Source organism: Ustilaginoidea virens, chromosome 4, assembly GCF_000687475.1.
Source record: "Ustilaginoidea virens chromosome 4, complete sequence".
Classification (NCBI taxonomy): Eukaryota; Fungi; Ascomycota; class Sordariomycetes; order Hypocreales; family Clavicipitaceae; genus Ustilaginoidea; species Ustilaginoidea virens.
The window spans coordinates 5316590-5326317 of record NC_057319.1 but is presented as its reverse complement, the minus strand read 5'-3'; the positions used below and the strand labels follow the sequence as shown (position 1 = coordinate 5326317).

The window sequence follows — 9728 nt, the reverse complement described above, 5'->3', positions numbered from 1 at the left end:
ACTTGTTCTACATATAATACCTGAGGACCTAGGTACCTACCTAATAAAAGAAAGAAAGTCACTTTCTATAGAAAAGTCTATATAAAGGTACTTTATCTACTTTTAATATTAAGTTCTTAGGTAGGGATACCTAGTAAAAACATAAGGGAAGTCACTTACTATAGAAAAGTATATATAAAGATACTTATAGTCTAGTGGCTACTATAGATTAAAGGATTTATTAGCGTATCTCTATATTAGGAAAGAGCATTAGTCAGGTCAGTTAAGTTATTGTGGGGGGGTCGAATGACAAGGGGGGGACACAGGTCGGTTGATATGTAGTCTCGTCCGCTGCCTATCCTTGCGATGCCGACCCGTCAAAGTACGGAATACGAGCAATAGTAAAACACTGTCCAGTGGAGACGGTGATTTCCTCGAGCACGCAGGACCCAGGAGTCACGAGAACAGCAACCAGCGGTCATCGGTCATCGGTCATCGGTCATCGGTTCTCCGAGCCTGGGACGGACATTCAAGCGTCTACAGTGCGACGGCTGGTACGCCTCAGCATGATCTGGCCACCTCCCTAGGGCATGACCGAAATACCAACTACATTCGAATGTTCGAAGCAATCATACAGCAGGTTCGAGAACAACGGTACGCACCACGGGGCAGCGTCTTCTCTTACGAACAGAGCCCAGGAGAAGGATCTACTGCGGCACAACTGGGGCAAATGGCAGCTCATCTATGGCTCCGCGGTCCGTGGGCCAAGGCAGTTGTGGAAGCTATCCTCGTGCTCGTCTAGCTACTACTTTCATGCTTTTTACAGCAAGTACTGCCGCTGCCAGCATCTGGTTGCTGAATGAGGTGACATGCACAGCAAAAGTGCTTGTAGCGGGTGTACATACCACATACCGCGCGGCAGATGCGCGCTAGGGTGCCCTTGGGGGAGAAATAGCTTCAGACGAAAATGTATTTTCAACTTGGCAGGCCACCATTGCAGATCCCCGCCTTTAATCCTCGCTTCCACTTGCTTCCACTTGCTTCCACTTGATACTCATTTGGCTTCCGGTACAAGCTGGGAATCCTTCCCAGCCACATGAGATGCTTGATTCAGGATAAGTTGACTCAAGAATTTGAGAGGGCACAATTTGCGATACATTGAGTAGTTTCGGCGCCATGTATTAGGAGATGCGCTCCGTACCAGCACTTGACGTTGCGACTACTACTATGCGCCGGAAACTTGTGCTGCTTACTCCGTACAGGATTCAGATTACCATGCAATCAGATCACTACTAGACAAGCCCGTGTGTGACGTGTGATTGGCTCTATCCTAAGACATGCATCAAACTCTGTAGCCAAATTCTATTCGTGAAGCCGATTGCAACAAGGATTGGTCAAGGTAATCCAGTACCATTGTCAAATGCCTCACCGTCACCTCTCCTGCGAATCAAATTCAGTAGTAGCTCGGTAATTTCTGCGCTTCTCCCACTGCTGGGGTCGTCAATACGCACATGTGATGGGCAATCCTCCATGCATTCCATGGGCTCCTTGCCACGACTGTTGATGTGCACTAGACCAATTCTTGACGACAACACAGTGTTGGCAGACAGTATTCTTGCGACGTTGGACAGAAAGAGACCGCTGGCCATCAAACTAGAAATCGGGGTAGACTTCCGTCTCTCCGGTTCGTTGCTCACGGTTTGTTATGCTGGGAGACATGTAGACCGCCGACGAACTCTGGGACTCTGATCCGAATTCACCAAAAGGAAACAAACTCAGAGCCTTGACTGGATCGGGATTATGGACATTGGTAATGGGATGAGCAGATGCGATGCTGGTACACTGGCCCGTGTCCAATGCGAGAGTCTGAGCCTAAGCAAGCGAATAAATAGAAACATGAACGGGCGTCAACTAGAAGTCGAGTACTGGGATACTATTTCATCAGCTGCAAGTTCCATCCCAGCATTTTGTTCCCTTTCAAGTGTTTGATTCGCTGCCAGGCGCCTGATACCAGGGACCAGTTTGGAGAGTCACACCTACGCAGGCAAAGGTTCAGTGCTATTCATGGAACTATGACTCTCCAATCCGGATGATCTCGTCTTGTTCTGCAATAACTTTGACTCGCAGTAATGAACGGGTCTGGTATTATTAGCCGGCCACTTGTTTTGAACGATGCCCGAGTAACGGGATGTTTCGTGGTGATGCCCGGCAAACTACAAAACGAGACAAGGTACTGGAAACAGTCTGTTCCGGGCTACCTATGTAAAGCACCCAGCATTGTATGTATTGGCGAATCCACTAGGAACTCAGGCAGGTTTACCCGTAAGGAGCTTGTTGGAGACTTGGAGTATCCATCACGTTGTGCTTCAGCCTCCTCGGAGTTGCCTCGAGGGCAACCAAGAGATTCCTGCCTTGGTGATTTGAGAGGGTGCCCCTTGACGTTCTCGCATCGGATCGGTCGTTGAAGCGCGACGATACCGCCGGGGCTATAGCATTACCACAGCTCCATCAGGAACCACGGAGCCCTCCGACAAAGTGGCGGGCCGTGGTCCGACCTGGGAAGCCATTGCCATCCGGGCCTGTGCCTGGCGATGACTATCGAAACGAGTCAAAGGGCAGCCACACAGGAGAGATGCGAGACTAGAATCTAGAATCTGGATGGTCCGTCCAGTCATCCATCGTTTTGGCTTGCAGAAGTGGTTCGTGCGGCTTCGGCCCTTTGCCCTGGCGTGGTACTTATGGTTTACCCGCGCCGCCTCGAGAGGGGAAGAGGCTGGAGCCAGCCCAGGTCCCGCCCGCGGTTCCGCTTGTGCGGGGCACGCCCGCAGCAGCTCCCACAGATGAGGCAGGTGGCTCGTTGTTCTTTCCTCCGTTGCCGGAATCGCGAGAGGCTGCCTGTTCAAGGTAAAGCCCCGTCATCTGCTGCTGGAGCAAGAGGCGTGGCGTGCCTTGCCCCCTCACGAGACTCTAGAACCGCACAAGATGGGCAAGCCAACGGAGATGATGCCCCGGAATTTCGAACCAGGCAGACTCGGAATGTTCCACCACGATGCTTCGAGATTTCGAGTGAGAGACTCCTCCACACCGACATTGACAATCCCTGCTGCTATGCGTCGAACCGGAGCCGGCAAGCCCTATTCATGCACGACTTGCTTTTGCCAAACAAGGCACCTGCTGTACTACTGACCCCTGGGCCTGTCCTATCATCATGGGGAAGACGAGATGATGGGAATAGTAAGACTAGGGCATCTACGGAGTTAGCCACGGCGAAAACTCGACACGGTCTTTTCTCCATGCTCAACTCCTCAGGGTGCCCCAGAGAGCGATGGCTGCATCATGTTGCGCGGCGTGCAGGGCCGAGTACCAAACGAGTCTGCCAGTGATGTAGCCTGCACTGTGAACTCGGTTTCTCTCGGGCCAGGTCCGATGCCTTCTCGATTCTTTGCTTTTTTTGGTTGGACTGGATCATCAATCCTCTGGCTGCATGCCCAAGACCCGTAGTTCCTCTCGGGAATTAAGTCACAGTTGCGGTTACAACGGCAGGGTTGTGCCAATTTTCTAAAAAACTAGACTGTTTCTGGTAAGCCCTTCTTGTGTGCATGGAGCTGCTTGCTTACTAGAAGCTGCTGTAGAAAACAAGCACCTTGATCATCACCCCAGCGCGGTCTTGAGAATCTTCATGCGGCCGCCACCCGCTGGGTCATGACTCGAACCAGGAACTCGCAAGGAGCCGCCGGTTAGCCAACTTGGCACCGAGAGAGCAGCATGCCTATTGGTCACATCGACGCTCCTCAAGACCCTCGTGCATCTCGTGGGGCGGGGGGAAAACTTGATGGACATCAAGGGCCAGTCCCGGATGCTATACGCTCTGTACCGACTCTGCTTCGGCCTGATGCGTCTTCCTCTCGCCAAGAATGGATTCTCGTTTGCGATTTTCCCTTTATCCTCATACATGCCCATCTCTACCCTGCTTTTCAAGCTGCTGGGACGGCGTCCAGGCGGTATTCCCTTGCCCAGAATGTATGAATTCTGAGCATCGCCCATACCACAAATTCGACCTTCCTTGAACACCCAACCCCGCGACCCACGCAGACTTTTTCTCGCAACTCCACCGCCGAGCGCTGGCTGGGGAGGTTGGAGGCGGTAGACCAGATAGTTCAAGCATCTTGCTCGCTCGTCCTTCTCTTCTTGCCGTCTCTGTCAATCACCGAGGACTCACGGCCTCCCCCTCCCCCCTCTTTTCATTATCCTCCCACACCCGCCAACTTATTTGGTCAGATGTGGGATAAGATTCTGAATGTCGGATGATTCTGCAACGGCAGGGATATCTCTCTTCATCTCGGGAAAATGAGATTCAATCTCGGGCTTGGCTCCATGGCAGCCGTGTCATTGGCATGGGTTTGTCTTGGTGACGAGCAGTCTGCTCCGTCGCTCAGCAATCTCACATCCGCTTTGGCAACGATCCCAACCTGCGCAGTATGTGCGATTGTTTTTTTTTCTCTTCCTTTTGGATAGACTATCGAAATCCGGTTTTGTCTCGGAAATGCTTCGCAGCCCAGGACAGGCCCCCCGATCCAGAGAGCTAACGAAATATGCATCATATTAGCTCACCTGCCTCGCCAACTACATCGCCAAGGAAAATTGCACCGCTACTGACCCACAATGCATTTGTGTGGACAAGTATGCTGCTATTCAGAACCGCGCGAAGCCTTGTATCATTGAGGCTTGTTCCCTGCCGGAAGCATTATGTGGGTTTTTTTTTGTCCGGTAGCTGCATGGTTTCACCAGCCATCACCATGCGAAATCCAACGAGGGACCCTTCTGATACAAAGCTGGAGAGTTGTAGTCACCAAAAACGTCACCGAAGTTGCTTGTAACAGGCCGGTTCGGGACAAGAGTGGACGATATGACGCAATGAATCTCGCCATGGGAGTCATCACGGCGCTGTTGGTGACAACACGACTAGTGTACAAGAAGTTCTTTGGCTACCGACGCGAACTTGGGCCAGACGACTGGGTCATCCTATGGACTTTGATCCTCGGCGTACCCTGCACGATTCTCAACAGCGTCGGCCTGATCGCGAATGGATTGGGCAGAGATGTCTGGACGGTTACCCCTGACGAACTCACCAAGTTCATCATGTTCTTCTTCGTCCTGCAGATTTTTTACCTTGCCCTCATGTGCCTGATCAAGCTCAGTCTCTCGCTCTTCTACCTGTACATCTTTCCGGGCACCACCGTCCACCGGCTATTGGTGGCCACTTGCGTGTTCAACGCCGTTTTCGGCGTCGCCTTTGTCTTGACGGGAATGTTTTCGTGCACGCCGATAAGCCATTACTGGACGCAGTATGTCAATCCCGAGATTTCTGGTCGCTGCATCAACCTCAACTTGTTTGCCTGGGTACACGCCGCCTTCAATATTGTCACCGATCTTTGGATGCTTGCGCTGCCCCTAAGCCAGATTAAGAGCCTGGACCTTTCCTGGAAAAAGAAGTTTGGCGTCATATTCATGTTTCTGATTGGAGCTTTGTAAGTTGTTCTCACGCGTCCCGGAAAGAGAAAAAGATAAAAAAAAAAGCGGAGAAGAAACGACGAGTTGACCAAATTCGATGCAGCGTTACTATAGTCTCCGTTCTGAGATTGGAGTCTCTTCTAGTCTTTGCCAACTCCACCAACCCAACATGGGAGAACTGGATCGTGGCATGGTGGTCTACCATTGAAGTCAATGTCGGCATGATCTGCACGTGCTTACCTACCGTGCGATTAATTCTCGTCCGCGTAGCACCCCGCATGTTTAGCACCGACATGTCAAACGGCCAGTCGTACGAGACGCATGGCATGCGCGATCGATATGTCAGGAACAGCCACGTCATGAGACGCAAGCAAATCGACATTGAGCATGAGCACGAACCAGGTCGATGGTGAGAAGTCATGGGTTTTGACGCGTAATGAAGGAATATGAGCCATATATGTGGCACGAAGTATCATGGCTTCAAGGATGTTATGAATTTTATTTTTCTTTTTCGGGTTATGTTTTGGTCATGAGGCCGGCTGCACCTTGTGCCGAGATATGGAGGCGTCTAGTGTTATTTTTTTTTCTCCGCATTTTTTTGTTGAAAGGGTTAGGATGCCAAGAAATTGGGATAAATCTTGGTGCAAGGTCGCAGCAGATGTCCCGTCAGGCACGGCTTGAAGGGTCTCGTAGATCAACCAGTACCAGAACAGCGGGAAGCAGTTGTCAATGCAGTATCTGAAGCCCAATAACGCCGTACTTTGTGTGGCGTCACATTTAGTGCAGTTGTCGATAGGGTACATGGATTTTACTGCACGGTCTAATTTACGTCCATAGTCCAAGCACTCTGGACATTATCAAGTAGAAGCTCTGGAGTAGGTACTTTTTACGAGGTGCCTGTCCGTACACTATACCTAATTTTGGAAAGGCATCGGCTGATTGGCTGCTTGTTCCACGCTGCACGGCACGTCACGCACGTCACGTCTTGATTGAGCTCCACCATGAACGCCATCAACGCCACGAACGCGCCTCGAACGCGCCCCGAACGCGCCCCTCTGACCTCTTCTTGGATCCATCGTCTGCGACAGCACAGCCAGGACGCCTGCAAACGCTTCATCACGGTTTCGAACACCATGCTACGACAGGACTTCAACCGCATCGACCCCAAGCGGCGAAACGTGGTCGACCACCGGAAAAAGCAGTTCGCCGTGCCCCAGTACAAGGAGGCCGAGTACCCTTACCGACTCAACTTTTACACCGACGCGCCCACCGAGGATATTACGCTCGAGCAGTTTGAGCAATGGGCCATCGACCGGCTGCGGGGTTGGTTTTTTTTTTTTTTTTTTTTTTTTTTTCACCTTTCCCCTCGTCCTTGTGCTGTTGTGCCGCGATGCCTCGAAATCTATCTCGGGGCCTCGCTCCCCATCCGGCCCCGGCTGAAAAAGAACGCGACTGACACGCGGTAGTCCTGGCCGAGCTGGAGGCATGCTCGTTTCGCAATCGATCGCCAGCCGAGACCGCCGACCACATAAAGCCCCTCCTGGACAAGTACCTGCCCCTGGATACGAACAGCTCGTCCAAGGCGCGGCTGCGGGCGCAGCGGCAAAAGGACCACTACAGCCACTTTATCCTGCGGCTGGCGTTTTCGTCGACGGCGGATCTGCGCCGGCGGTTCACGCGCGTGGAAACCATGCTGTTCCGCATGCGCTTCAACAGCGACGACCTGGCCGAACGGTCGGCGTTTGTGTCGAGCCTCGATCTGGACTGGTGGGAGGCCGTGACGGATGACGAGAAGAGAGACTACGCCGAGGAGCTGGCCGCCATGGGCGGCGGCAGGAAGTTTGCGACCGAGGACGACCTGTGGTTCAAGGTGGACTGGGAGAGGGTGCCTGATCTGGTCGAGGGGAGGAGGGTGTTTGTCAAGCGCGGCAAGGCCTTTGTCCCGGGGAGGGAGCAGTCGAGCATGGTAGTGGCGGAGTTTTCGTCGCGCCTGGAGAAGCAGCTCGAGGTGAGAAGCCCCGGGGTGGGAGGGTTCCGAGCCTGATGACAACTGTCAGGAGGCGGGGGAAAAGAAAAAGAAGAAGAAGAAGAAGAAAGAACGAAAAAAGGAAAAATGGGGGGAAAAAAGAAAAAATGAACTGACGAGCCCGCACTTGCTAGCTGACGGCCCGGGCACTGCCTCGGCTGGACGAAGACGACCGCCTGACGCCGATCCTCAACCACCTGTCCAAGAGCTTCATCACGCCCGACGCGGCGTACTCGTCGGCGTCGTCGTCGTCGGCGCCGGCCGGCGCGCGCACGACGGCGGCCAACGTGGACAAGCTGTCGCAGCACTTCCCGGCGTGCATGGCGCACCTCCACCGGTCGCTGCGGCGCGACGCGCACCTCAAGCACTACGGGCGGCTGCAGTACACGCTCTTCCTCAAGGGCATCGGGCTCAGCCTGGAGGAGTGCCTGGTCTTCTGGCGCGGCTCCTTCAGCCGGCTGACGGACGACCAGTTCAACAGGGAGTACCGGTACAACGTGCGCCACGCGTACGGCGACGTGGGCGGCGACGCGAACCGCCGCGGCGGGGGGTACGGCCCGCTCAGCTGCCAGAGGATCCTGACGGAGCACCCGCCGGGGCCGGGGGAGGCGCACGGCTGCCCCTACCGGCACTTTGGCCTGGAGAACCTGACGGCGCTGGTGCAGGCGATGGGGGTGTCGGACCGGGGGGTGCTGCAGGGCGTCAGGGAGGACAAGGACACGCAAAAGTACCACATGGCGTGCAACCGGTACGTGGCCGTCTTTTTTTTGCTGGTTTCTTTCATTGTTGTCACGACCGTTGTCATCCCTGCTGACAGGCCGCCCCAGCGTCTTTGAGCACCTCCACAAGGCCGAGATCAAAAAGGCCAAGGACGAGGGCGCCATGACGTCGAACCAGCTCGAGACCATTGTCCACCCGAACGAGTATTTCAAGCGAGGCTACCTGCTCAAGAACCTGGGCAAGGACGCTGACGTCCGGATGGAGGAGTAGCGAGCAAATCCATCGCTTGAAGCTTGGCCAACGCGACGACGCGTAGACGCATGGCAAGCGGCACGTTTTTGAACCGGGGGCGTTCCGGAGTCGTTGGCGTAAATTGATTTCTCTGGTCCTGGTTCTTTTTTTTTTTTTTTTTTTTTTTGCCTTCTTTGACTTTTTTTTTCTTTCTTTGACCTCCGCGTCCCACCCTGCCCTGCCCTGCCGTTGAGCCATCACCATCCCGGCATCCCAGGCCGCAGCACGCCAACAACCCGCCGTCGTATTCCGCGCCGGCTGGGATGCCTTCCGCCTTCCTTGCCTTGCCTTGCCTTGCCTTGCCATGCCACCAGACCCGACCGCGCGGAACACCCCCCCCCCCCACCCCAACACCTCCATCCAGCCATCCCGAGAGCCCAGAATAACCCAGAACCCACCGCCGGCAGGACGCATACGGCAATCCCGAGCGTCACTCACCGCCCCCTTGCCCTGGCTACCACCAGACGCCTCTGGAAAGGCACGTGCCTGCCTGGTTGACTCGGCACTGTCTGGTACCTGCGCACCGACGGCCCCTGGCCCGGTCTGGCGAGGGGTTGCTTGCGGCGCAGCGATTTCTGTGTTTCTGCGTTTCCCTCTTTCTGTGTTTCTGTGTTTCTCTCTTTCTGTCTTTCCCTCTTTCTCAGTCTTTCTTTCTTTCTTTCTTTCCTTCAGTCTTTCTTTCTTTCTTCCTTTCTTTCTTTCTTTGGGACATCGCGCTGGCGGGTGGGTGGTCCGTGGGCGGCGCGCAGCCTCAGCCTTACCGGTAAAGTCCGCTTGGGACCTGCGCGTCGGGCGCGTTTCAAAAGGGCCTGGGCCCCCGGCTCTTGGGCAAGCCCGCCAGGGCTCCATGCTCAATGATTGGGTGCTGTGCTGGGTGCTGGGTGCTGGGTGCTGGCACGGCCGTGGAGCTTTTCTCTGACGAGGGTCCGGGTCCGTCAGCTCTGACTCACTCGGCGAGAAGAGGCTGCAGCACGTCGCATGACGGACAGTCTTTTCGTGGCCGTGGGCTTTCACGACCCGACCCAGGCCAAGCTCTCTTCCAAGGCATGAACCTGGGGCCCGGCGCTTTACACACACGTGGTGGCATGGGAACCACTGCACTGCACTCGACCGCACCGTACAAGAGGAGCCATGATAGCTGCAATGGCGCGGCGCGCGTTTCCTTCACATGCATAATCGAGCAGACAGCAGATATGCTTGG

At 54.5% G+C, this 9728-nt stretch overlaps 2 protein-coding genes across 2 annotated transcripts; both read left to right on the top strand.

Moving 5' to 3' along the window:
* Positions 1-4326: 4326 nt before the first annotated feature.
* UV8b_05935 (uncharacterized protein) lies at positions 4327-5903 on the top strand (the record flags this gene model as incomplete). The annotated part of the gene is made up of 4 exons (XM_043143432.1): positions 4327-4455; positions 4586-4727; positions 4826-5507; positions 5594-5903. 4 exons carry the CDS (start codon positions 4327-4329, stop codon positions 5901-5903), a joined length of 1263 nt encoding a protein of 420 aa, XP_042999365.1.
* Positions 5904-6491: 588 nt separating this feature from the next.
* On the top strand, positions 6492-8506 carry UV8b_05934 (uncharacterized protein; the record flags this gene model as incomplete). Its single annotated transcript, XM_043143431.1, has 4 exons — positions 6492-6813; positions 6957-7498; positions 7651-8264; positions 8344-8506. 4 exons carry the CDS (start codon positions 6492-6494, stop codon positions 8504-8506), a joined length of 1641 nt encoding a protein of 546 aa, XP_042999364.1.
* Between the last annotated feature and the right edge of the window lie 1222 nt (positions 8507-9728).